Source organism: Aureobasidium subglaciale (assembly GCF_000721755.1).
Source record: "Aureobasidium subglaciale EXF-2481 unplaced genomic scaffold scaffold_8, whole genome shotgun sequence".
Lineage (NCBI taxonomy): Eukaryota > Fungi > Ascomycota > Dothideomycetes > Dothideales > Saccotheciaceae > Aureobasidium > Aureobasidium subglaciale.
Genome location: NW_013566987.1, coordinates 572,460 through 598,435, shown reverse-complemented (window position 1 = coordinate 598,435; position 25,976 = coordinate 572,460). Strand labels below are relative to the sequence as shown.

The window sequence follows — 25,976 nt, the reverse complement described above, 5'->3', positions numbered from 1 at the left end:
CTCGACCCTACCAAATCCTCAACTCGGCTTCTCTGTAAAAGAAAGTCGCATCTGCCAGCTCATCAGCTATTGTCTTCAAGTCACATCCTCTCAACTTGACTGTCCGTAAAGGAAGTCATCTCAACCCGAACTCATCACGCTCGACTTGTCTGTAAAAGAAAGTCTTGTATTACAGTTCAACAGCTGTTTCTTCTTGAATATCGACTAGCCGTAAAGGAAAGTCTTATCTACTCTCGCAGCGCCTCGACTTGAGCTCTTCTGTAAAAGAAACCTCTCTCAGCTCATCGACCGTTGTCTTATCAGACATTTGCCAGATCACAGCGAATACTGCCGCTTCTGTCAACGCGACATCAGACAACCCTCGATACCACCGAGTACCTGTCTCACCAACACTCACAAAATGCTTTACTTCAAGTACCACGTCACCGTCGACTCGATTATGAACTCGGACTCATCTCTAGAGCCCGGCACTCCAGACACCACAACCTCTTCCGAAGGCTCCAACACAACCACTTCAACCCTGAGCCCTTGCACCAAGGAGATTGAAGCCTTGAACCACGAAATCGACCAAAAGGTCGACAGAACGGAGAGAGAAGAAAGAGACTACACAGCCTGGCTCCACACCACAGCCGAAAAAGTCCACTCCCTCGAAAGCCGTCTCTCAAAACTCAGCGACGGTGCAAAGAAACGCTTCAGATCCGTCACGGGCAGAATCTCCCTCTGCAGCCATGACAGACATGAAGCCATCTTCTGCAAACAACAAGAAGTCAAAGCTTTGCGAAGACACCTCGCTGATCTCCTCGTTCTAAACGGCAACAACGAACAAACGTTAGTAGATGATGTTGATGCCGAAGATTGGAAACCAAACACTAATCGGGAATTGGCAGCTGCTCTCAATCCACGTCTCGTCACCACAACGCCCACGGCTGATGAAGCTTGGTACTCTGAAGCTTATCCAAAGTATGAAGAGGGACGGAAGAATGGCAGGATGAGTAAGGATGTTCCTGTCGCTTGTCCACAACTCATCTTCACGAGCGATAGTGGAGATGGTCCAAAGGAGGAAGAATGGACTGAGGAAATTGCATACTCAAAGTACTTCAAGTTGGTCAATCACATCTATGATTGGATGGATGAGTGTGATGAAAAGTCTTAATCTCGTGTTATCGACTACTAGAAGGGGAATGGTGAGTTGATCTCGTGCTATCAACACTAGAAGGTAGATGGTATGTTAATCTCGTGTCATCAACTGATTTGTGGAGGAGGAGGATGTCTTGATCATGACTTGCGATTTTTCCTCTCTGATGTTCTGAGTTCTCTGAGGTTTTTTTCTTCGCAGTCAATCACGGTGGTTGTTGGGATAGAAAATCAAAATCATCTTACTGCCAGCAATCGTTTTCGAAAGTAGTAACATTGATGCGTGCCACAAAAGTGAACAAGATTTCAGGCGACCTATTGAGCCCATGACCTAGTGACACGCAGGTACTTGAGGCAGCGACCGCCACCTTCTGCTTCGAATGCAGTGATCATGACGACCAGAGACGTAATACTTTCTACCTGTTCTCCGGAATCACGAAAATCAGGAGAGGCATAACAAAATGAAGATGTTACACACGCTTTCGGTTCGTGGCGACGCGAGCACCGTGGAACAGCATAGAGGTAACCAGCCATGTCTCTCACACCTGGAAAACTGTACTAGGGCGAAAGTTCTGGTCCGTCTTTTTAAATAATGATTCATTAGATGTAGCCGAAATTAAGAAGAATGATTTGAACGCGAAAGCCCGGTTTTCCTAACCAGTGTGTGGGTATATAGCGATATTCCTGTGATGACAGCGCCCCGAGATACAGACCAGAGAGCATGAAAGAGAAATCAAAGAAGAACAAGGAAGTCGTAGAAAAAGTAGAAGATGTTCAGTACTGAGGTGGCACGAAGGAGCTCTTGCTGGTCCGCTCATCGTAGACGTGGAAGCCGAACTCGGCGGCGTTGGGAGGGGTGTATACTACATGATGGATTAACGCAAGGTTCACGGCGAGTGGAAGGCGAGATGTGACTGACAGTGTAGCGACATGGCAGGCTGGACAGGATCCGGGTTGAAGACGCGATGGAGGCCAATCTGGTCGGAGATGTATGTGACGTCATTAGGATGGTAGACAGTCTCCTGCTTGACGTGCAGAGGATGGACGCTGGTGTCTCCACTCTCGGGCTTATGGTAGATGGTCTCTGTAAGATTTCCCTTGAGAATCTTCATGACGCAGTGGGCATCAGCATGATCGTGAATCAAGCTGCCTTTGCCAGGATTCCAGACGATGAGGATGAGGTTCGCCTTGCCGTTGACGTTGTCGACAATGTTCCTTGTGTAAGCCCTGCTCTTGTCTGCACGAGCATAGCGCTCCCAGTGCCTCGGATTCGAAGTATATTTTGCCATCAGAGCCTCGATGTGGTCCGGGTCGACGTGGGCTGAATCGATGCCACTTGATGGACCAAGGTATTGGCGGATGTCTTTTACCAGGAGGCCAAAGGGGTCATCGGACATGGCCGACTTGCAGGTAGCGCAACAATGTACATGGGCTTGGTCGGCCATGTTGAAGACGGGAGAGAGTGGTGCGGCGACAGACATTTTGGATGGAATCTATGAAGAAGTCTTGCCTTCTGGAGAGCAGATGTTTTATATATATCGAGTCGATGGACAGAGCAATGATGCAGTGGTTAGAGCGAGGGGGCTTGATGCCTTTGTATTGCAGACAAACATGGCAAGAAGTCGGCGATGTTGGTCGTGACCACCAATGTCAGGGCATGATGGCTCCCAAGAATGTCGCCGGACTTGATCAAGTAAGGACGCCCTGGGTGGCCTGATGTTACGACGAGCCATATCTCATGCCAAAACTCGCGCAGTCGGTCTTTTGTTGAAATCTCTTAGACCATGGCTGAGAGCAGGAGATTAACGTCGCAAGATTCAAGTGAGGGTTTTGTGTTTTGTAGAACAAGTCGGAGGCTGAAGTGGTGTGGGTGCAGTTACTGTACTGTTGCCCTTGCGTTGCCCTTGCAGGAAAGAACGACCCCGCAGTCGTCATTGCTGCCAAACGATTCGCCAAATTTGCAACTCCGACTTCTCACAAGCAAAGAGGCGTCGCGTGTGTCTATACCGCAATCACCCACCCTCTGTCGCTACACACGTCGCGAAATATACCTCTTCTCTGCGCACTAGCCGCATACTCCCACACAACAACTACCCAACATGGCGACCACCGTCGACAAGGTGCGCCACCGCTGCATCCTGATTTGACAAAATCCATCGCTGACTCGACATGAATCACAGATCAAGCAGATTGAAGATGAAATGGCCAAGACGCAGAAGAACAAGGCCACCTCGTTCCATTTGGGTACACATTATCGACTCATGCGACAGAGCAAAAGCCAGAGGACAAGATACTAACAGAGGGCCAGGTCAATTGAAGGCAAAGTTGGCAAAGCTGAAGAGAGAACTCCTTACTCCCACCTCAAGCGGTGGCGGTGGTGGTGCTGGGTTCGATGTTGCTAGAACTGGTGTTGCCAGTGTGTGAGTGCAAGAAACTATCCACCTTAAAGTATACAGAGGCTGACTCTTGACAGTGGTTTCATCGGTTTCCCCTCGGTCGGAAAAAGTACCCTGATGAGTCGATTGACTGGTCAACATTCAGAAGCCGCTGCATACGAGTTCACAACCCTCACCACCGTCCCTGGTCAGGTGCAGTACAATGGCGCAAAGATTCAGATTCTCGACTTGCCTGGTATCATTCAGGGTGCAAAGGACGGAAAGGGTCGTGGTCGCCAGGTCATTGCCGTTGCAAAGACGTGCCATCTGATCTTCATCGTCCTCGACGTCAACAAGCCTCTGACCGACAAGCGTGTCATTGAGAACGAACTGGAAGGCTTCGGCATCAGAATAAACAAGTCTCCGCCAAACATCCATTTCAAGAAGAAGGACAAGGGTGGTATCAGCATCACAAACACCGTCCCCCTCAACCACATCGACCACGACGAGATCAAGGCCGTCATGAACGAGTACAAGATCTCCTCGGCCGACATTGCCATTCGTTGCGACGCCACCATTGACGACTTGATCGATATTCTCGAAGCAAAGAGCAGAAGTTACATCCCCGTCATCTACGCCCTCAACAAGATCGACGCCATTTCAATCGAGGAGCTCGACCTGCTATACCGTATTCCCAACGCCTGTCCCATCAGTTCCGAGCACGGCTGGAACGTCGACGAACTTATGGAGCAAATGTGGGAGAAGCTTAACCTGTGCCGAGTCTACACGAAGCCCAAGGGTAAAGCGCCCGACTACACTGCACCTGTCGTCCTGAGGTCAAACGCTCGCACAGTCGAGGACTTCGTATGTTCCCCTCTTACTCCGCGCATTTGTGATCCTTCAAAGCTAACCTTCTGCCAAGTGTAACGCCATTCACAAGACCATCGTCGACCAATTCAAGGTCGCTATTGTCTACGGTAAATCCGTCAGACATCAGCCTCAAAGAGTCGGTCTCTCTCACGAGCTCGCCGACGAGGATGTTTTGACCATCATCAAGCGATAAATACGAGCATGCACGTCACTCGCCTACCACCCATCCCTTCTACTCTTTGATATCCCCGGTTTGAAAAGCTGCCTCGAATCGAGATCAACCTTTCCGTTGGTCCGTAGTATTTGCAGCAGCCTCTGTCATACCCTTCCAACAACATACGCTAGTGTCCACTTCAACACACTCGTATCATGAACAACAACGACTGGTCCGGTAAGAGACCTCCTTTTTTCCCCTTCTTTTCGAAGATTTCTTTCTCAGATAGACCGGCTTCTGCCCATGGAAATACACGGCTCTCATCCAATGAATTGATGTTTTCTCTCGTCTCCTCTTCCTGCCGTCATCCATTTCAGCTGCAGGCCATTTTTTAATTGGCCAGGATTCGTTATCCAAATCCCACTCGCGAAGCAGCTGCATAACCGCCCCGCACGCAGCCTCGGCCCGTATTCGACATTTAATCAAAAGTAACGGAATCCAACCTGCCATTCGTCAACTATGGCTATATTCGAAAGCCAGCCATGCGGTCTGGTGAGCTGATCCAATAACGCAAGGCATGTCTCTTGTGTGAAGGAACACCGTGTCGCTCGGCTTGACCTCTCGGCCTCTGCAGCGTACAGTAGGCCGTCTAATGACGAGGGTTTGCAGTCGCCTGCGACGGCGCCGTCTGAACGCCTGTTCGCCTGGAGCTTCGAGACTCAACTTAACTTGCTGATGCCGCGCTTGCCATGTAGAAATGTCCGTTTGAGGACGATTGCAGACGGGGACATCAGGAATAAGATACCACTGGACTACGGCCGGATCAATAAGAGTCGAAACATGCAATACCAGGGCACGATTGGTGTTTGCGTTGTGTTGTGCTGTCGGCGCTTGGGCCTCCATCCATCACAACTATCAGGCCTTCCAGCCCACAGCAAGTAAGAAGCCGATCACCTGGTCCCGGCTCTCCGAGACGATTGCGGGCGGGTTAATTCCCGTGTGGAGTTTCCCTATGGCTGTGCATGCAACGATGCAGGCGGCCAACAAAGCGGCCGCAGCAACAGGCCCTTTAGAGCCTTTACGAGCCCCAGTCCTCTACTTCCTACATGCATCGTAACCCAGTACTTGCTTTCCAGGGCCCCAACAACTCGAATCTAGTGGCTGCCATCCCCCTCCTTTTTTGCACCTGCACCCACTATATCGGTCCTCTTGTGTACATCATGTCAATTGTCCCCTGCCGCTGATGATCCTTGGATAATTATTGTGGTAATCCTTTCGGAAACCAGCCTCATACCGTCCCGATGAGGTTAACTTAATCTCTCATAGGCAAGCCGTGCTTCCACACTATTGTCTCCGATTACCACATCGCCATAGGCAAGCAACCTTTTCGTCCCTGGGACCTCTTAGTATCTGCATTCATGCCTAACAAAGTGCAGAAGCTTCCTCTCCATATTGTCAAGGTTCGACGTCGAGCTGCATACTTCGGCTCGCATGGGGACTGTGCTTTACTGTCATCAGGAACGACTTGCATGTTCACCAGGCTCAAGTTTCCTGACATTCCGCAATTTTTGACTACTTGGACGTACAGAGAAGCTCACCATACGAACAACTACAAGGCTGCTCCGTGTGATACACCAAGATGGAGGACAGTTCTGAGCAACAACATCAGACTGCCTTCGACAGTATTCCAATGAGGTGGTCAGAACAACACTCTTGCCCTCATTCATATCATGGCACCCCGGCACAAGAATATACAGGCTTTGGCTGGGGCTCACTACCACTTCCAATGCATTCAGCTGCCTTTTCACAGTCGCCACCATTGAGACCGAGCCACCAACAACTACAGCCATTGATGATGCCTTGGCCGAGCATGATTGGAAGCCAACAGACATTCTATCCACCACTGCTTCCGCAGACTCAAGTTGGCGCAACATCTCCTCCTGCCGTGACGCCAGTATCAGCCGGCTCTTCTATCAGATCAGGTCCTTCGGTACGTAAGACATTGTCGGATGAAGATCGTCGGAGAATGTGCAAGTACGCGGAGGACAATCCCACTGCTAAGCAGACCGAAATAGGATGTAAGTCCCTGCTCAAGGAAATCCAGGAGACATTAGACTGACCAATTCTCAGATCTTTTTGGAGTGGAACGGAGGTATGAGCATGCCTTATTTCTGCCAAGTAACGTGACACTGACTAGTTCAAAAGCACTGTTTCAAAAGTCCTTAGGAAGAAGGAGATCTACCTCAACTCAGCTCAACTAAAGGAGACGCCACGCTCGCCTCCGAACAAGAGGACAAAATCACGACTGCCAGATATTGAGAAGACACTCTCGGCGTGGGTCACCAAGGAGCAGAAGAGAGGTTCACCTATCACAGACGATGCTATCAGAGAGCAGGCCTACTACTTTGCATCCATTCCTGGACCAGAAAATCCAGCTTCGAATCCAGTCAACAATCCTGGCTGGCTGGAGAAATTTAAGCAGAAGCATCACGTAAACGGCGCAATACCGAGTAGCAAAGAAGTACGCAAAGACTCCGTTACAGACTCTGACAATGCGAACAATGGTAATTCAACACCTTCGCCTCTGGACGAGACTTTGAGCTCGAGCTCACCAGAAACCGTTTATCCTGTCATGGACAGCACAATGATCGAAGACATCAAACCGACTACCAACAAACGACGCAAATCTCCTCCCTCCATAGATACAGCATTCACAGACATTGGCTCGACCTCGACTTGCTTTACACCACAACTCCTATCCCCAACATCCCCCTTCTTCTCCCCATCATCTCAAATCTCGGGACCACTGCATAGCCCTCTTCTACAGCAAAACTTCCCAGCTCTGGATCACTTCATGTCGGACTCTCCCTCTGCCTCTGACACTCTATCTCCCTCCCGACCCTTTTTGTCTTTTCTATCCGATGACAAAGAGAGGTTGGGCAGCATAGATGAATTCATGGAGGACATCGACGTCAAGACTATTGATCCCGGAGCACTGTTGAGGACGAAGAAAATACCCACCGAACAGGAAGCTAGAGATGCTTTGGCTGTTGTGGTGGAGTATTTTGAGGGTCAGCCGAGTGGTTGTTTAGAGTTTCAGGAGAGTATGCTGTTGGGGCGGTTGAAGGAGAAGTTGCTGGTGAGGGGGTAGGCTTCTTTTTTTTTTTTGGCTTGTTGCGTCCTGCTGGTCAGGCTGCTCTGTTCCTGTCGTTCTCGGGTCTTTCTTTTCTGCTTGGCTTCTGTTTGTCTAACCCTTGTTCTTGCCTTGCTGATTTTTCTCTTTTTCAGTCTTTACTTTTCTTCGTTGCATTTTTTTTATATCTCTTTTTGTTTTTGTTCGCTCCCGGCTACATTGGCCTGCATTTCGGACAACGCACATATTCACGTCCACAGGGGTCAAACAACACAACACAACACAACACACATATACAACAGATACATGAGCTGCTCACGCAGTGAAGACGCATTTTGTATTATGGATGGCGAAAGGGTTTTCCCTATCTCGATTCTGCTCATTTATCTCGGTTTATTATTAACTCATGTTCATATTTGGCAAAGTGCAGATTATGCTTTCTTCTCGGCAAGCAAATATTTTCTAGACTCGAACTTCCTCTCCACTGTCGTTCCTTTTCAGTACAGCACTAATGCTTTGCTCTGTCAGCTCAGGGAACAATTTGACAACGACCAAGTCTACTATTCCCACAACCAAGTGTTTGTTTAGATATGCATCACCGAACGCATCCAACATGTCCTCGACTTGTCGTTGCACCTCTTCCTCCCCTCTATGCGCGAAAACTTGTTTCACGATAATAGGAGGTAGAGCGGCGAGGATGGCATCGGCACATTTAGTTCGTAACTCCAGAGCTTCTTCAGGTGTGGGTGGCACGCGACCAGGGCCAAGCGAATTGTTGGGAAACATGTTCGTTCGGGCGAGAAGGAGGATACCAGGTAGGCGAGTGGGATCGAGCATTTTAGTGCGTATGTGGTAGGAAAGAAGTCTAGTGCAAGTGTATAGAGTCAGCCAATAATGTTCCCCAATCAATCGGGTTTTTCGATAATGCTCAAATGGTTGCAGCGGTCAGTTTGATGAACAGACGAGGGGTCAGAATTTGTAAGTGATGCGTAGAGTATGTGTGTGTGGTATGTCGATAAATTGACGAAAGCCTGGATTGCGTTCAAGATTGCAGGGCGCGCCGCCACGGTTACACAGCAGATGGTCTGTTTAAGCGCCCATAGGATATGGAACTGGCAGCAAGGAAATTGGAGCGGCAGGATCGAGGCCGCTCGCTAGGCCGCAGATCACTTGTCCAAGCCAGTGGTCGTCTTGAAAACGACGATGTTCGGCGAATACCGCTCACTCTCGATCCTCGAGACCAGACGATATGCGGCTGCCGCATCGAGGAAGTCGTCCCCCGACCCGCGTTACGACATAACCCGCAGTAGCAACGAGAGGAAGCTCCAAGTACTGATGTAAATGCCGGATAAAATCCTAGAACTTTGAAGCGGGTTCAACTTTCTGGCAATGGGCGCTTCAAAGTGCGACGTGGCGCCCTCTCAGAAACCCCTGTGGACGTCCAGTCTACGCAGCGCGAGCCAGCATGTCGGTATTTCTTGCAGATAGCGCCACGTTATGCATTCAAACTGCGGCTGACAGGCGGGCGGCCCGTCGCGAAAGGGCATTGGCCCAAGCCAGGGTCAAGTGACTGGAAGTACATGCGGGGCCTCAAAGATATCCGGCGGGACGGCTGAAATTCGGAGGAGTGAAGACAATCAAAGAATGTTGATCGGCGAATATCGCGTTGCATGACGAGGGCGGGTATGGGCAGAGATGAGGAGGAGAAAACAAACTCACCTGTCCAATCTGCTGTTGGTGTAACCCACCTTCCATGAGCGGCAGATCAACAGCCACTGTATGTACGCACCCATGGTGGTAAGCCAAGGCATTTGCAAGTCCAAAGAAAGCAAATGCGAGCAGCAACTCCAGAGGGACATCCCTAAAATTGGTCGTGTAGTACTGTCGTGTGTTGATTGCTGGCGTATCGAGCCGCCGTCGTCTAGGTCAACATGCGTCAATTCTTCCTTACTATTCGCTCGCGGAGGCAGAGATGCAGCATCTGACAAAGCAGTGAGGAGCATGCGTATGGTCGTGAAGGCAAGGAAGGCGTATTGCATGGCCTGCCAGAACACCCCGGATAGAGTGTCCATCGGGGTTCGTCTTGTGACAATGGGTGTTTCGTCACCATCATCGCTGTCATCTGCCAAAAGCCCAAATTTCTCGAGACGATTCGGACTGGCTGGTGGTTGTTGCGGTACATCGGATTCTGGAGGACGAAGAAGGGCCAGTAATTTGGTGACGATGTCCCAAATAAACCAGCCTTCGCATATGTTGCCGCAGACTCCGCGGCCGATGATTAATTCCGAGAATATTTCGGTCACCAAGACCTTGAGAGGTGGGTTGCTTAGATCTTCCGGAGGAAGCAGATGAGACAAGACTCCTTGGATAAGCAATTGGCGCCATACAGCTTCGTTCTCGGCCTGGTCCAGTGACGCCAGAGATTCGGGCTCGAATGGAACTGGAGAGAGGGCAGGATGGGGGTTGATGGCGTGATAGATTTCCCTCGGATCTGCTACAAGTAGTGAAGTGTGAGATGTACTATATGCAGTTCGATAGGCTGATAGACTGTCAATTAGGCGAGTACGATATGTCTGCTGTTGATGTGACCATTACCTGTAACGTGGACGTTGACCAATTCGGGAAGCTCATCGAGTAGCAATGCTTCAAGACCTACAGCTCTGATCCGTTGCTCGAGCGCACGTGTGCAGTGGGCAATGATATGAACGACCTGATCTGTGAAGTCCTGGTCCGGCGTGATTCTAGAGTACCAAGCCTGAACGAAGTCTTTGATGATGATGGATATCAGAGCATAAAGTTGGAGGTCGACTTGATTGGAGCTGGTTAAAGGCGGTAGTGATTCAGACAGTGGCTTAGAGATGTTCCGTGCCCTGTTGCCTTCTGTACCAGCGAGTTGCTGGGCGCAAAGAGTACGTTTTATGAAAGCGACAGTCGCCTCATCAGAATAAATCGAGTCTAGCTTTTTGCTGCTCTTCGATCTGTTATGCCTCGGTCTGGATGTATTGTTGCTTCCAACGGAGGTGTTGCTCTTGGTCCTCGCATGACTACGCGGCATAGCGCGGCCAGTCTCTTGATCCATTTATGAGAGATACGTCCAAAGGCATTGCTCGGGTTAGCTCATCGATTTGATTTAGTCATGTCGAAGAAACAGAAGGTTGGTCGTAGGCGTGGTGTGCCGGAAGTTGTTGATGTCCATGCAGGTAATTTCGGTGGGGCTGGTTGTTGGCAGGTGCACACCCCGGATCTTGACATGGTTCGCATCGTCACTTCTTCACGTTGAACCTTGAACCTTCTTTGTCACAACCAACGCTATGGCTTCCACCGACGGCCTCGACCAGGTGGATGGTGAGTTCAAGATCGGCCTTTGTTCCTGTCTGCTCGTCGCTGACTGTCCCCCAGAACAGCTAAAGGCTGTCATCGACAACTTGTACATGCTGATTTGCCAGGCACACGAGTTCCGAGGCTCGCAGACAACAGACGCCATGACTTTTGAGATGTAACGCGACCACCTATACATGACGGCCCACCAGAACAGCCAGCTGATACGCACCCAGTAAGCGTCTGATTCAGAATCTGCTCTCCCTTTGTCAGACCGCCCGCACGCTACCCACCGGCCTTCCATCAGAAATCATCGAATACGTAGAGCGATCGCGCAATCCTGACATCTACACACGCGAGTTTGTCGAACTGGTACAGAGACTCAACCAACAACTCAAAGGCAGGAGCCAAGCCTTCGCCGACTTCAGGGACATATTGGCAAGAGAAATGGCTGGTGCTCTGCCTGATTGCAAACAAGACATCATCATGGTCGTTGAGAGCACTGGAGGCAAAGCTCCCTCCTGAAGACGACATTTCATCTATGCGCGCTAAGCATGTCTACCTATACAAGTTGCGACGCATCAAAGGCCGTGGTAGCGGTTTCTCGCACTACTTCAAAAGACAAAGGGAACCATTTTCCACTTCCCGCCTACGCTTTCAGGCCCGAACTTCTGTACATACCACTCTCTGGTTCCATCCGCCGTCACGCCCAGGTTCACGCCAACAAAGACAAGAGCACATGCGACGGTCCAATTCAGCCATGCACCGACCGGGGCTGCGACAATCGCAATAGCAAAATAGATCAAGCACTCAGCAAAGTAGTGAGGGCAGACCAGATGGTTGAATACGGGGTGCTCAGGCACGCTGTACTTCTTCAGAGACGCCATGTATGCGTGGCAGTCGTGCTGTACACCGGAAGCAAGTATGAAGATCAAGCAGCCCACAAAAGTACGGAGCGATGGCGGCTCGATAGTCAGGTGTGAGAATTCAAAAGACTCTTTGAGGAGAGTTGCTAGGGAAGGTAGACAAAGTCAGAGGAGCAAGACGCGAATGTTCACGAGACCGAAACCTACGAGATCCTTCAATCCAGACGGCTACACTCATACTAGCATAAAACCACATCCCCAGGGCCCAGTGGCCGATCCACATGCGAGCGCTGGAGGGTCTAGTGAATTCCAGACTCTCATACAATCGACGGACACCTTGGAGGAGCATCAGTACCCATGTGACAATGACTTGATCCAATGTCATGGACTTGTTGAAGGTGGTCAAGACTGCTAGATTGCGCCAGAGCGACTGATCAAGCAGAATCTGGGAGAACCATATGAAGGAGCACAGAGTGGACACGACATAGAAGGATCCAAACCAGCCATGAGGCACTTGGAGCGTGGCAAGTGCGTCAAGCGGATTGGCACTAAGTTTTGAGGGCTGTTGACCATTCTGGCGAGAGCCATAAGCTAAGAAACGAGTGCGAAGAGAAGGCACGATGTGGGTAAGAAGAGCCTGTCAGACGTCAGTGAAATTGATGGCACGGTCTGAGTAGTTTTTTCTGGCTCACGGCTATGGCTGCCAACAAGAAGGAAGCCCTCAAGAATATGACGAGGTCAAGCATGCCGCTAGACAATGTTAACTTCTCGAAGCAACTGTTACAGATAAAGTGTTCTGAAAAGCGCATTGAAAGGTTCCAGGCGAGGGCAGCACAAGCATGCAACAGGCTTCGCTAAGGACTTTCGAAGTCAACAAGGCTTTCTCGACAGAACAGAAGCAGAGCAAGAATCAGGCAAAGGCAGGCCTCGACTGTCGGTGAGATTGGCAGAGGCTAGAGACAAATGGATCGGCTGTGGCAGAGCGCACGTGACTGACGGAGGCCCAAGCGCGTCTTTGGACAGCGGACCGTCTTCCAAGTTGCAGCTCTTCCTAACGTTAACTGATACTTGCTTCTTCCCAATCCACAACAACCTTCGCCCGCCCCTTTTACCACCTGTCCCTCCAGATTGCATCTTGCGGAGCCGGTCTTCGCCTTGGACTTGTATTGCATGGCCATATTCGCGGCATGAGCCACAGCACCCTCCCCGACAGCAACAACGCGCTTGTCCAGAATGCGCCGCCTCCCACCGTCCTCAAGAGCACCTCTCCTATGCCTCTAGATCGTCCGCTCGCCTCCCAGTTGCCTTCAACCTCTCAGATCCCCCCAAAAGACGCACCAGTCTCCGCAGACGACGAAGCTTTGGATGCCGAGAATGACTCCGAGGCTGAAACCTTGATCGTGTCTCCCGTCAAGAAACGCGAAATGCTCAAACAGTCTGCTTCCGTCCAGGCGTTAGACAGCATCGACGAGATCCCCGAGAAGCTTGTTCTACAACCAGAAGAGACTCAGACCCAGACTGCTGGCGAGGCTTCAATCGACAAGGTCCAGACTAACGGTGACAAGCCACGCAACCAAGAGGAGCAGCCGCTCGAGAAAGGCGACAAACCAGACGAACAACCTGCCTTCGGTAACGGAGACAACCAAAACAGTGACAGCGACAACTTGAGTGACGTGTCGTCGGTGCATTCGTTTGATGGCGACAACGGGAATGAGAATGACGTGAACAACAACGGAAATGACGACGAGGACGACGAGGACGAGGATGGAAGATCGTGGGCATCTGACAAGGACAATGAGGACCGAAGACCAAATCCTCGTAAACGCAAACACGCCGATGAAGAGCAACCACGTCGAAAGCGAAGGTCTAGCCAAGACCACTCGTCTTCACCTCAATTGCGCAGACATCGACGGACCGCTTCTGCGCAATCAGCACGACCCAGCCAGAGCCGGAGCAACAGCGGACAACATCTTCACACAGGAGGAGTCGCACGCCAACGACGCGCCGCTACACATTTCCCCGTTCGCGACAACATACTTGCAAAAAACGTCTGGGACTCGGACACGTCGTCAGAAACATCACACCAATACCCCAAGAGCAGACTCACTCGAAACACCAGCAGGGCAGTTTCAACACCGGGCCGACCAATGGGTTTAGCTAAGCGCCACGTCAACAAGTACGGCTTTACTCGCCTGGCCGAGGCTTGCGAGAACGGCGACCTTGACGGAGTGAAAGAGTGGCGCCAGAAGGATCCCGAGCAACTTGAACAGCGGGAATTCGCAGGAAATACGCCGCTTCAAGTCGCCTCGCTTAATGGATATCCCGAGATCGTGAGCTATCTGCTCGAGCAAGGCTGCAATCCACATTGCGCAAACGCGGACAAGGACACGCCTCTCATCGATGCCGTCGAGAACGGCCATCTCGACGTTGTTCAAATCCTCCTCAAGGCCGGGATAAATCCTCTGCATTGCAACTTGAAAGGCCAACAGGCGCTTGATGTCATTACCACAGAAACCGAGAACGCTACGGAAATCCGTGCCGCCTTGCGCGAGGCCATCGAGGAGTGGAACAAGAACGGCCGATCGGAACAGACTTACAACGTCGAGGAACCAGCATCGAGGCCCGGACCGAAACAAGGCTTACAATTCCTTGCGCGCACATATGAAAACCTCCTCAAGCTTGTCAGCGACAACGACAGAACGGCTGTCCAAGAATTCCTCGATGCCCGGGTGCCTGTTGACAATAATGTTGTCGCAGCAGCGGCAAAGACTGGCGACCTATACCTTGTGAACATGCTTCTCGCTGAGATGACCCCTAAGAAGGCTCGTCAGAGAGCTGATAGACCCATGCTCTCTGTTATCGGGACTTCCCACTTTGATATGGTCAAAGCCCTCACCGAACTCGATCAATTCGATCCCAAATGGCACTCTAAGAGCAGCGGCCTAAGTTGGTATCAAATTGCTGAATCCAAGCAGGGCCCGCGGTGGAAGGAGGAGAAAGCACTTTTGCAAAAGCTGTACGAAAATGCCGGCAGTGTTCCAAAATTGAGCTCCAGCCCGGTTGCTCGACGCGAGCCTACCAAGAAGCGAAGGAGAAGCATGGAACGCCCGAACGACTCTGATGTAGAGATGGAGGATGCCGACTCACCGGAGAGGGCACGAAGCAGAAGACGTCTTGTCTCTAAGAAGGATATGCGTACTACAAGCAGACAGCGATCGTCTTCTGAGCTCTCCGATGTTGCACCGCCCAGAAGACATGGTGAACGACTATCGGATCAGACTTCTTCAAAACCTCCAGGCCCGCGAAAGGTTGGACGCCCAAGAAAGCACAGCAACTCTCACCTCTCTGAACCACAACCTAAGCGTCAACGTTCATCCTCAATGATTGAGCCTACGGAAGAAGATCATGACGCATACGATTCCGAAGATGACGCTCAACATGAAGACGACGATGATATCAAGATGGAGGAACCGGATCGTGAAGCTGCTCAAGCAGAAGCTACCCGGAAAGCTGATCTTGACGCAAAGGCAGAGGCGCAAAAGCTTGCCGACAAGCTGCGCAAGGATGAAGAGACGCGGAAAGAGGAAGAAGCAGCTCGACGCAGAGAAGCCGAGCGAAAAGCCGAAGAGATCCGTCAGCAGCATGAACGAAGACTGGCCGAGGAGCGTCGTCTGGATCGGGAGAAGAAGATTCAGGCTCTTCCAAGCGCTCTGGGTCACGTTATCGGCCTGGCAGATGTCCTTGGAAAAGAGAGACAGACGTACATCCAGAGACACTTCCTCCCTGTTCAGGTCGTGAAGCGCGTGGATCTTGGAGATCTAGAAGATGAGGGCAAGTCCGAGGATCTCTGGATGCTGAGCTACCAGGCTGCTGCGATACTTACTGGCAAAGACGCAGATGTTCTTTTGAATCTTCCGCTCGACGCCAAGGTAAAGCCATCTCTACTCTCTGGAGCGTCAACATCCGAGGTGACTCAAGAGCAGCGCCGTTTGATGCTGGCATGTCTACAGTCAACAAGTTTGGTGCACGGACTGCCTTCGAATGATGACAGCGACACAGAGGAACCCGGCAACTTGTTGACTGAACTTGCCGAGGCCGAGACGATCCAACAACGCATCAAGGAGGACCGAGCAAGATTCTTGGGCATGAGCTCTCTCAGGTGGATGCGCTTCAGCGACTTTTACAACATCGCTACCTCCGCCGAATGCCCACACTTAGCCGGGCTAGACATTCAGATGAGGTTCGACTGCTGTCTTGACTCGGCCCCTTTCTCAACGGACATCAAGACGGTCAACGGCACGAATGAGCACGACGACGACGATATGGAGGGAGTCACGGGCACGAATGGCACCGACGAAGTGGGCCTTTCCGTGGCTGGACCCGGAGTTACGACAATAACGGTTGTACAGGACTGAATTGATTGATATGCAAAGCACAGCGTCTGATTTTGTTTTCTCGTTTCACAGCATGGCAAGCAAAGCAAACAAATCATTGACGAACGAGGAGACCGGGGAAGTTGTGTGTAGAGTAGCTTCGACGAGACGGCTGATGGTGTTGGGATTCTTTCTTCCTGATCACCGAAGCCAGTACATAAATTACATTTTTTAAACTCCCTGTATATTCGCTCTCGCATGCTTTGCTGATACCAGCTGCATATGGGCATGCCTTTGCTGCACACGATTGCCGGCTATCATCTTGTCCGACAGCCTTCGAGATGGACCCCAGGATAAGTCGGCGAAGGCGCAAAGACGCCGAAACTTCTCCACATTTCGTCATCATCACTCTCGCAGTTAACAACGGACATAGACGGGCCCTCGGCAAGTGCTATGGAGCATGATGAATTGATTGCACCTTCCCAACTTTTGAGTGATCCTTCCTAATCTCCCGTGCCTCCCCGATAGTATATACACGCTCATCATGTCGAAGCTCTCGCCCACTCTCAAGCAACTCATCAACGCACCGTTCGCAAAGCCAGGCGCTCTGCCGGCTCCTCAGGGCATCAAGGCCTTCTACCAAAACTTGGCCAAGGATGCTGCGGCTAGAGGTGTCGGTGTGCCTGCTTGGTTGTCAATGGCTGTATGTGCATATGCTACGTTTGCAGAAGGACTCGAAGCTAATAAAGAGATGGTCAGACTGCGACGACCATGACGATGAACTCTCCCGACTCGCTGGCCGAGCTCTACCGAGCAGCTTCTCCCGAACACGATGCAGTAGCAACAGCAGAATTGATGAGAGAAGTCGGATTAAAGTGTATCGGTTTCAATGGTGTATGTTTACCCCATCCCTGTCTACCTCTTTCCTTCTTCCAGACCTGTACAAATACAGACAACTGACACATGGTGAATGCAACAGGTCCCACGTACAATCAACATGCTCAACGCCTTCCGTGCCTCCCTGCCCGAAAACATCGTCTCGTCCCTCTCCACAGAGCCCACCCGCATCCCTTCTCCCCAAAACATAACAGACATGTCCGCCCGCGGCCAACAACTCTGGAAATCAATCTACGACCCCTTTGACAAGAAACTCTATTCCAAACTCGCAGACTCTCACCCTGACCTGCCAGTCCATATCCTGCATTCTGAATACGGTGCTCTGTTTGCGGATCCGCAGGAAAAGGTGCAGGGTAAGGTGGGGAGAGTGTTGACTAGTGTTGTGGCTGTTAGTTGTTTGAGGACGCAGACGGGTGTTGGGCCGCAGGTTTTGAGTCATGTGTTTGGGTTGCGCAAGGCGTTCAAGGATGGGAGTGCTGAGACTGATGTTGAGGGTGGTGAGTGGTTGGCTGGTGATGAGGGAAGTGTATGGTTGTTGGAAAGTGTGGACAAGATTGTAGAGGCTTTGAGTGGTGGTAAGGGCTCTTCTTACGCGCCGGGTTCTTCTCCTATCAAGGCAAAGCTTTAGATCTAGGATAAGAGGAGTGAGAAATATTAGAAGGTAGTGCTAGATGGATGATCATGTTCGTTGGAAATGTACATATATATTCATGACATGATTTGCGTGTAGATGATTTTACACGATGCAGATTGGTATCAGATTAACTCCTTTCCTGCTCCCTTTTACTCCATCTCGTGGAGGTCGTCAGCCACCTTGAACTTGGCAGCTGTCTTTTCTTGCACTTGCTCAACAGTCACACCGGGTGCAACTTCGGTGAGAGTGAGACCCCCGTTGACGCGGTCGACCTGGAAGACACACTGCAAGTGATGTTAGCGTTCGCTCGGATCATAGTCAATATCAGAACAAAACTTACCAAGTCTGTGATAATGGTCGACACGACGCGAGCACCAGTCAGGGGAAGACTGCACTCCTGCTGGATCTTGCTGACACCGTTCTTGTCGACGTGATCGGTAAGAACGACAATCTTGGTCTGGTCAGGGTTGGAGACCAGATCCATAGCACCGCCCATACCCTTAAGCACCTTGCCGGGAATCATGTAGTTTGCCAAGTCACCGTTTGCGCTGACCTGCAGAGCACCGAGCATAGAAACATCGATATGACCACCTCTAATCATAGCGAATGATTCGGCACTGTCGAAAGTAGAGCCACCAGGGAGAATGGTGACAGTCTCCTTGCCAGCGTTGATGATGTCGACGTCAACTTCCTCCTCGGTAGGGTAGGGTCCCATACCCATCAGACCATTCTCCGAGTGGATCCAGACCTTGATCTCGGGATCCAAGAACGAAGGGGCGAGAGTGGGCATACCAACACCCAGGTTGACGTAGTAGCCTTGCTTCAACTCCTTTGCTGCACGACGAGCGATTCTCTCACGACGCTGCTCAGCATCACTCTTGTTGCCTTGGTCGGCACCTTCGACCTCACGCAGTTTCTTGACCTCGAGCTTCTTCTCCTCGGTTGCGGGAACGATGCGGTCAATGTAGATACCAGGCAGATCGACCTCATCAGGCTTGATCTCGCCGATGGGTACAATGTGCTCGGCTTCCACGATACTACATTTTGCTGCCTTTGCCATCATGGGTCCGAAGTTTCCAGTGGTGTAGCGGAAGACACAGTTACCTGCCTCGTCAACCTTGTAGGCACGGAGAATGGCCACATCACCTTGAATAGCGTGCTCAAGGTTGTACTTCTTGCCCTTGAACTCGCGAGTCTCGCGGCGGTTGCCAGATTGCAGAGTAGTGGGCATCTTAGAACCTTCCTTAGGAGGACCCATTCTGATGGGAATTTCACCGGTCTCGATCCATGTGTGAACACCAGTAGGTGTGTAGAAGGCAGGAATACCAGCGCCACCGGCTCTAATACGCTCAGCAATAGTACCCTGTGGTGTCAATTCGACGTCCAGTTCACCAGTCAGATACTTCTTCTCGATGGCCTTGTTGGTACCCAGGAAAGACAGAATAACAGAGGTGAGTTGTCCATTTTGTACCAGCTCAGCGAGACCGTATGGACCAGCACCAGCGTTGTTGGAAACAGCCTTCAGCGAGTGCAGATTTTCAACTCCTCTCTTTGCCATAGCCTTGATAATAGTATCTGATTTACATCATCAGCTCACCCCTCTCGAATGACAACAGCACCAGAAGGACAACATACCAGCAGTACCACAAAGACCGAATCCAGCACTCAAGATAGTAGATCCACTCTTGATATCAGCAACAGCCTCATCGGCACTGCTAAACACCTTTGACCTTGAACGGTCAATCGTCGGCGCCAGTGACTCGTTCAACTCAATCTCATCGACATTGCTACCAGGCTTGACATCATTGATGAAGCCACGAGTAAAAGTCAATCCAGCAACACCAGCACGCGTGCTCAACGCAACACGCGCCGTCACCCGCGGCAATTGTGTGCGGAACAAAGCATTAGAAGTCGAAGGAAGCAATGCCGAAAGGCGTGTGCATGAACGTCTTGTCGCTGCCATTGTTTATGTGTGTGTGAGATGTGAGAACGTTCAACCGGGAAGAAGAATGTATGTAAAATAAGGGAAGAGGGAACTATGTATGGCAAAAGAAATATCCCTAGCTTATTAGCTTGCTCCTCGATCGGACTGTCTGTTCGTTTCTCGGTATCTGTGTTCGGAAGCCGTGCCGGATGTCACTTACGGCAAGCACTGTTTGAAGCGCTTGTTGCTTCCCGAGTTTGTCCGGGGTACGCCGCTTCCCCACGCCGAATGCTCCGCGCTCTACCCGAGACAGCAACATGAACTTGCAAATGATATCGTACTGGATATAGCGTTGATTAGTAAAGGCAGAGTTGCGGGTCATGCTCATTCTGCTGGATAGGTCATGATTCCAAGAACTTATAAGTATTTGATCTTTGAGCTGGACAGTCACCCGTGTGCTTGATGCCCGCTTTCCCGTCGAGCGCATTTTAAACTTGGTAATGACAACACAACGACCGAGGAACGTGCTGATGAGCCGTCACATATTCTGACACGTGTCTAAGCCCATCCACTGTGTATAACACCATGCAAATCAGCCACAAGCCAACAGACAGGAGTACAATGCTGTCGACTGTCTTTCAAAATGTGGTTGAGGTGATGACCCTGCTTGGAAGCCAGGTCCGCCAAGGAATTCAAGTTGTCGAAAAGGTGCAACACTCGTCTAGTAAACGTTACACGTCTCGTATGCTGTAGGTTTTTCGCTGGGAGGGATATCGTGTGCACGCCCCTGCTATGAATGTTTAGGTTTTGAGTCTTCTCAAGACGCCGTCCTCCACCGACCTTACCCAGCCATTACTGTAGGAGAAGAAAATGTGTACAGGATAAGCCGAAAGTCGGAAGTCAATCGTCCAGCAATGACTTGATCTCTCCTACCAGATGGCACAGCTCACAGAGCTCTTCGAATGACCATGATCACTCTTTCTTTCCCTCATCAGCATCCTCGGCGCCCGATTGTGCTGCTTCAACAACATCGGCACCTCGAACTTTGCTCGCCAGACCAGCCCACTTGCTCTTGGGACCGCCGGGCGTAGGGTTTGAAGTATCACGGATGATGCTCTCGTGCTCAGCAATCGACTTGTTATCTTCAACACGTCGTGTGAGATACATAGTAGGCTTTCGTCCTCTTCTAGTGTGTATACGCTGCATTTCTTCCTGGTAGGCCCGCTCGAAGAAGTTGTCGTCCACCGCACCAGGGCTTTCACAAACCACATGCGCCGGTGGACCACTGTCCGGGATCTCTTCTGACGTGTACGCTGATGGTGAGTCGCTTCCGGTGCCTATACCGAGATATGTTGTTTCGGACAGAGGGTCTTGAGCGTGACCTTTGTTAGGAGTTTCCAAGGCACGGTCGACTGAATCTTGCTGGGCCTCCTTGTCTGCGCGTTCCTCATGTTCGACACCTTCGGATATGGATTGAGTTCCTGGCTCATCCATCTCTCCAGGACTGCAGACCATCTCGTCAGACACAACGATCTCGTGATGAATACCCTCAGCGGCCAAAACTCGCTCAATTGGTTTCCTGTCGTCAGCATTACTGCTGCGTGTTCGTCTGTGCTTTGTCTCGATGCTTCCAGGAGGTGCTACTATGCGGGATGCGCGGCCGAAGAGTCCGTCCATCAGCTCCGGGCGTTTGTGGAATAGCAGCTTCTTGAAACGTTTGACAGCTTTCATCTGGCGCGCGCACATGTTAGTCAAAGCATCAGGGCACAATATATGCAGTACATACCACGACCAACAGGTGCTTCATATTTCCCGTGATGGCGCGATTCATCTCTTCTTCGGTCGGCATGTCGACTAAATCGGCACAGTTCTCTTCCATCGATAGCAGCGGATCGTCTCCGTTCTTGGTGACCCAGGGATGAGCCTATATACCGTCAGTCTGATAGTAACTGTATGGTTATCATAAACACACCCTCAGTTCTTCCATTCTGATCCTGTGGTCGGGGTCTTTCTCCAGAATCCTACGCATAAGGTCGATAAAGTCTCTGTTGTGTTCCTCGGGCAAGGAAAATTCATCAGTGCGGATTGCTTCGTACATCTCGAGAAGGCCGGTCTTCTCGAAAGGAATTCTGCCATATCTGAGACAGTATAGTGTGACGCCCATGGACCAAATGTCGGCGGCTCGACCAGAGACATGACCATGTTTAGCAACGCACAGTTCCGGAGGCATGAATGCAGGCGAACCAGCTGATTTTGCGGTGGTCATGTCGGATTGCTTCTCAAACATTTCCGAGACTCCGAAATCAACAATCTTGAGAATATCATCTTCGTTGACAAGACAGTTGTCTGGCTTGATATCTCGATGGACGATACCTTGAGCATGTACTGTGTAACAGGTTAGCCAGCGAACATTAACAAGCTCACCCAAAGCAGCTCCTTACAGTATTCGATCCCCAGAATCATGTCGCGAAACCAACATCTGCATGTGTCTTCATCGTAGGGGTCGGCTCTGTCGTCGATGCCGACCTTCATAACGACACCCTTCTTGCACATCTCGAGAACCATGTATAAAGAGTCCTCGTCTGGGTCGTCTAGGACCTCGATCAGTGCGACAAGGTTGGTATGGTGTAGTTTCTTCATGATGGCAATCTCTTCTTTGATCAGGTCCAAAGAGTTGTTCGCTTGCGGAGTGAGTCGGTCGGATGTCGACATTCGATTTAACGGAGAGTTGAAGCCTCTACTCGCACGGCTCTTTTGGTTCGGTCTTCGCAGCAGATTTGATTGCGCCCGCTTGCGCAGACGTGATTTTGAGAATTCCTTGACGGCATATTCATTGCCAAACTGGTCTGTAGCTAGGTGTACCGCACCAAAGGAGCCACGGCCGATCTCTTGCTTGATGGTGTATTGATTGATGCGGTGGACGGATGCGCCGTCGTCTTCGCTGGAGCCATAGTGTGTTCGCGCGTTGAGCGTTTCCTATGGATTGCATATTAGACCATGTCGCAATCAGGAAGAATGATGAGACAAGCAGACTTTGACGGTGTTTGTTCGCGAGGGAGCTCGTTGATGGTGTCTTATGGGGCTTTGGTATGCCGGCATGGACCTGCGCAACGAGACAGAAACTCAGTACATTGTCAAGGCAAGACATGATTCCAAGATTGCGTCCTACATATGTTTAACAGCAGCAGGGCGGCCATGACTGGTGTCTGTCTTGGCTATGTTGAGTGAAATGGCGCGCGAAGGCAGAATATGGTGATGGTGATGATGATGATGCCCCGCTTCGGATGATGATGAGCGGGCGTCTGTCGCCGAGGACGGATGATTGTGTGAATCTGCCATGGAGGGGGGGCTGGGAGGGCTTTTCATGCGTAGGGAAAGTCAAAATGAAGATGCTTGTATAACATTGCTGCTCGTCTACAACTGTGTTTCCTTTGCGCGAACAAGGTGAACGCTAGGCCCGACTATTCCGAGACTTATCAGAGAAGGAAGCACGCATTCGACGCCCGTCGCCGAATCTTGCACCCGCCAAGCTTCATGCTTCGTCTCCACATCGTCAACCAAAGGGCTAGAACGAATCACCAACCATCCCTGTTATCCGCCGACTTGTACCATCAATCATGACTGTTTTCTCTTTCTACATTTTTGATAGGCATAGTAAGTCAAGAACCTCTTACAACTGCCAAAGCTAACGTTCGTCAAGCCGAGTGTATATACAGCAAACGATGGGCTCAGAGGCCTGTATCTCAAAGTGTCAAGTCAGCCCAACGTCAATCAGGAGCAAGTGCCATCAGCAATGGCGACGTGCCGGGCGTAAATCCGAGAGCTCTGTCGAATGAGGATGACGCAAAACTGATATTTGGTTCAATCTTCTCTCTTCGTCGCATGGTGCGTCAACTGGGCGGTGAAGACGACAGGTAACAACATCTTTCCGATCTTAACAAGCGATTATGTTGTGTGCTAACGTTTTCTAGTTTTCTTTCATATCGTACCGGGGAATACAAGTTGCATTACTTTGAGACGGCGACAAATCTCAAGTTCGTCATGCTGACAGACATACGCATAGGGAGCATGCGTACTGTGCTCTACCAAATATGGGCCAATCTCTACGTCGAGTATGTCGTCAAGAATCCCATCTCACCTGTAGAACACACCGGCGGAGTGGGAGTTGCCAACGAACTTTTCGAAGGCGCTCTGGAAAGCTTCATTGTATGTCTCTGTGTTTAGATTCTCATGACTGTAATCTGCTGACAAGTATATTGCAGAACACTGTCTTCCCTCCTTCCTGAACACACGCTTGAGCACTGAGTAACATCAGATGCTTGGTACGTGTAACAAGCACTCGCCCGATAGCTTTCGATAAGTTTGACCAGAGCGCACATCAACTTTGGAATCCGGATCTTCCTGAGACATGGTCCCAATTCCCGAGCTGCCATCTCGTCGCTTCCATACTACATCTAATGACTTTGGGGCCACGACCAAAGCTCTGTCGTGCCAACAGTGAAGCGCATGACTTGAAGCACACTGGAAGATGCTCACTACAAGTTGGTACCGAGGCAGACAAGTTTGTGGGAGACGGACCTTGATGCCGCACTTCGACCTAGCTCGCAACCCCTGGTGTTGCTTTTGGTCATAAGTCAGATCAGTTCTCGCCCAATCTAGGGCGGCTGAGTGGTGCACAGCATACAAGAGTGGTGTCTGAAGCCTTTGGCGGAAGAAAGTCACAAGTCAAAGCATTCATTCCATCTGGCCTCAATGTGTCCCGAGACATAGCTATACACACCCGATATGATTTCCCATCTAACTCCATGACTCCATGCTTGATCTCTCTTCCAATGCCGACGTAGCTTTTGTTTATTTGCTAGCGTTACCCATGAGTTCGCAACCATTTCTGACAGTACCGACCAAACCACCAGTCTGAAGGTTTTCGCTGCCACCGCCACTCAATCTGTGCTCAATCTCAGCCAGACCTTGTAACCAAGCCACCTTTGTGTGAGCAGGGACTTCCAAGTTCGCAAGCTCGTCACCCAGAGCTGTCAGAATATCAGCCAAGGCCAAGCCTTTGTTTGCCTTGAGCGTATTGATTGTTGCCAGACATGAAGTGACGTCGGGATTTGAGAGAAGCGTGTCGCGGATTGTTGCGATGTCAGAAGGGTGAGGCGCGGCGATGCAGTCGAAGATGGTCTCGTTTGTGATCAGGTCGCGGTCAATCTTCGCTCCTTCGACAGGTGCCTGGCCAGGTAGATGAAGTGGTGTTGAAGATGCGTGGCAAGCTTGCAGGACGTTGAGTGCACGACGCATATCACCCTTGGACAGTGTGACGAGAGAGTCGGTGGCGTCAGGGGCGATGTTGACATGCTCTTTCTCGATGACGAGATCAACAAGACGTCGAATGTCTGGCTCTTTGAGCGGGGAGAAGCGGAAGCGGGTACAGCGTGATAGCAGAGCGGGAGATAGCTTGTGGGTGTAGTTGGCGATGATACAGAAACGGGTGTTGGATGTGTATTTTTCCATGATTCTACGCAGCGCCATCTGAGCAGTCGAGGTCATGGCATCGGCTTCGTCAAGAATGATAAGCTTGAAGTTGGCCGGGCTGCTGTCACGTCCAGTCTTGTCAGCGAATGAGGTGAAGATCTGTTTTGTGCTAGAGAAGGTCTTGATCTGCTCGCGCACGACGTCGATGCCACGATCGTCGGAGGCATTGAGTTCGAGGACCATTTGACGCATGTTTTTGTTTCCGTAGATGCGACGAGCGAGGGCAAGGACGGTCGACGTCTTTCCGGTACCGGGAGGACCATAGAGGAGGAGATGGGGAAGTCTGTTGCTGTCGACGAATTTGTTGATTGTTGCCAGAATGTCCTGGTGGCCCGAGACGTCGTCGAGAGTGTTTGGACGGTACTTTTCCACCCTGATCATGTGTCAGAGTCTGGATTCATGTGGCATTGGTGATGTCGACATACCAGGGTAATGTGTCTTGCAGCTCGACAGGCAGATTGGCGGCGCTTCTCTTGCCCTTCTCGTTTGCATTGGACGAGAATTGGATGGACGTGTCTGCGGCGGGCGCATCGACGTCCATGTCATCTTCGTAGTCGGACATGATTGCTGATGTGCTTGATTTGGACTTGAGCAGTGTCGCAGTGTCGCAGTGCCGCAGTGCCGCAGTGCCGCGAATTGGTGACGCTGCCTTTTCCTGAGAGACAGACGCGTCGCGCGTGAAAGCTCCAATCAGCGCCGTAAGGGGAAAGGTCAAAGTACCCCACACATTCGGCATCGAGCATCCAGATTATGCAGCGCAACGAAA

At 50.9% G+C, this 25,976-nt stretch overlaps 14 protein-coding genes across 14 annotated transcripts; 8 read left to right on the top strand and 6 right to left on the bottom strand.

The window, feature by feature from the left end:
* The first annotated feature begins 119 nt into the window (after positions 1-119).
* On the top strand, positions 120-1,365 carry AUEXF2481DRAFT_665965 (uncharacterized protein). The gene has a single exon (XM_013489295.1). It carries the CDS (start codon positions 401-403, stop codon positions 1,151-1,153), a length of 753 nt encoding a protein of 250 aa, XP_013344749.1. The 5' UTR covers positions 120-400; the 3' UTR covers positions 1,154-1,365.
* Positions 1,366-1,908: 543 nt separating this feature from the next.
* On the bottom strand, positions 1,909-2,615 carry AUEXF2481DRAFT_4400 (uncharacterized protein; the record flags this gene model as incomplete). The annotated part of the gene is made up of 2 exons (XM_013488983.1): positions 1,909-1,997; positions 2,054-2,615. 2 exons carry the CDS (start codon positions 2,613-2,615, stop codon positions 1,909-1,911), a joined length of 651 nt encoding a protein of 216 aa, XP_013344437.1.
* Positions 2,616-2,766: 151 nt separating this feature from the next.
* On the top strand, positions 2,767-3,284 carry AUEXF2481DRAFT_665215 (uncharacterized protein). Its single transcript, XM_013489294.1, has one exon. The coding sequence runs from the start codon at positions 2,919-2,921 to the stop codon at positions 3,201-3,203; it is 285 nt and encodes a 94-aa protein (XP_013344748.1). The 5' UTR covers positions 2,767-2,918; the 3' UTR covers positions 3,204-3,284.
* Positions 3,234-4,572, top strand: AUEXF2481DRAFT_46803 (uncharacterized protein; the record flags this gene model as incomplete). Its single annotated transcript, XM_013489178.1, has 5 exons — positions 3,234-3,254; positions 3,315-3,378; positions 3,443-3,554; positions 3,608-4,373; positions 4,432-4,572. 5 exons carry the CDS (start codon positions 3,234-3,236, stop codon positions 4,570-4,572), a joined length of 1,104 nt encoding a protein of 367 aa, XP_013344632.1.
* A 1,600-nt stretch (positions 4,573-6,172) lies between these two features.
* Positions 6,173-7,684, top strand: AUEXF2481DRAFT_4398 (uncharacterized protein; the record flags this gene model as incomplete). Its single annotated transcript, XM_013488982.1, has 3 exons — positions 6,173-6,611; positions 6,664-6,685; positions 6,739-7,684. The coding sequence occupies 3 exons, from the start codon at positions 6,173-6,175 to the stop codon at positions 7,682-7,684; spliced, it is 1,407 nt and encodes a 468-aa protein (XP_013344436.1).
* Positions 7,685-7,996: 312 nt separating this feature from the next.
* On the bottom strand, positions 7,997-10,836 carry AUEXF2481DRAFT_39231 (uncharacterized protein). Its single transcript, XM_013489136.1, has 3 exons — positions 10,262-10,836; positions 9,386-10,205; positions 7,997-8,531 (listed from the first exon to the last, which is right to left on the bottom strand). Exons 1-3 carry the CDS (start codon positions 10,743-10,745, stop codon positions 8,129-8,131), a joined length of 1,707 nt encoding a protein of 568 aa, XP_013344590.1. The 5' UTR covers positions 10,746-10,836; the 3' UTR covers positions 7,997-8,128.
* A 141-nt stretch (positions 10,837-10,977) lies between these two features.
* AUEXF2481DRAFT_4396 (uncharacterized protein) lies at positions 10,978-11,509 on the top strand (the record flags this gene model as incomplete). Its single annotated transcript, XM_013488981.1, has 3 exons — positions 10,978-11,011; positions 11,066-11,162; positions 11,221-11,509. 3 exons carry the CDS (start codon positions 10,978-10,980, stop codon positions 11,507-11,509), a joined length of 420 nt encoding a protein of 139 aa, XP_013344435.1.
* Positions 11,510-11,598: 89 nt separating this feature from the next.
* On the bottom strand, positions 11,599-12,954 carry AUEXF2481DRAFT_88263 (uncharacterized protein; the record flags this gene model as incomplete). Its single annotated transcript, XM_013489233.1, has 3 exons — positions 12,543-12,954; positions 12,058-12,487; positions 11,599-11,996 (listed from the first exon to the last, which is right to left on the bottom strand). The coding sequence occupies exons 1-3, from the start codon at positions 12,657-12,659 to the stop codon at positions 11,599-11,601; spliced, it is 945 nt and encodes a 314-aa protein (XP_013344687.1). The 5' UTR covers positions 12,660-12,954.
* Positions 12,922-16,575, top strand: AUEXF2481DRAFT_39227 (uncharacterized protein). The gene has a single exon (XM_013489135.1). The coding sequence runs from the start codon at positions 13,038-13,040 to the stop codon at positions 16,263-16,265; it is 3,228 nt and encodes a 1,075-aa protein (XP_013344589.1). The 5' UTR covers positions 12,922-13,037; the 3' UTR covers positions 16,266-16,575.
* A 192-nt stretch (positions 16,576-16,767) lies between these two features.
* AUEXF2481DRAFT_46802 (uncharacterized protein) lies at positions 16,768-17,748 on the top strand (the record flags this gene model as incomplete). Its single annotated transcript, XM_013489177.1, has 3 exons — positions 16,768-16,926; positions 16,983-17,117; positions 17,203-17,748. The coding sequence occupies 3 exons, from the start codon at positions 16,768-16,770 to the stop codon at positions 17,746-17,748; spliced, it is 840 nt and encodes a 279-aa protein (XP_013344631.1).
* A 155-nt stretch (positions 17,749-17,903) lies between these two features.
* Positions 17,904-19,717, bottom strand: AUEXF2481DRAFT_4392 (uncharacterized protein; the record flags this gene model as incomplete). The annotated part of the gene is made up of 3 exons (XM_013488980.1): positions 17,904-18,038; positions 18,095-19,329; positions 19,390-19,717. 3 exons carry the CDS (start codon positions 19,715-19,717, stop codon positions 17,904-17,906), a joined length of 1,698 nt encoding a protein of 565 aa, XP_013344434.1.
* A 933-nt stretch (positions 19,718-20,650) lies between these two features.
* AUEXF2481DRAFT_4391 (uncharacterized protein) lies at positions 20,651-22,777 on the bottom strand (the record flags this gene model as incomplete). Its single annotated transcript, XM_013488979.1, has 5 exons — positions 20,651-21,409; positions 21,465-21,602; positions 21,651-22,063; positions 22,120-22,654; positions 22,712-22,777. 5 exons carry the CDS (start codon positions 22,775-22,777, stop codon positions 20,651-20,653), a joined length of 1,911 nt encoding a protein of 636 aa, XP_013344433.1.
* Positions 22,778-23,295: 518 nt separating this feature from the next.
* AUEXF2481DRAFT_4390 (uncharacterized protein) lies at positions 23,296-23,964 on the top strand (the record flags this gene model as incomplete). The annotated part of the gene is made up of 4 exons (XM_013488978.1): positions 23,296-23,332; positions 23,379-23,592; positions 23,650-23,884; positions 23,941-23,964. 4 exons carry the CDS (start codon positions 23,296-23,298, stop codon positions 23,962-23,964), a joined length of 510 nt encoding a protein of 169 aa, XP_013344432.1.
* Positions 23,965-24,529: 565 nt separating this feature from the next.
* On the bottom strand, positions 24,530-25,772 carry AUEXF2481DRAFT_4389 (uncharacterized protein; the record flags this gene model as incomplete). The annotated part of the gene is made up of 2 exons (XM_013488977.1): positions 24,530-25,583; positions 25,636-25,772. 2 exons carry the CDS (start codon positions 25,770-25,772, stop codon positions 24,530-24,532), a joined length of 1,191 nt encoding a protein of 396 aa, XP_013344431.1.
* Between the last annotated feature and the right edge of the window lie 204 nt (positions 25,773-25,976).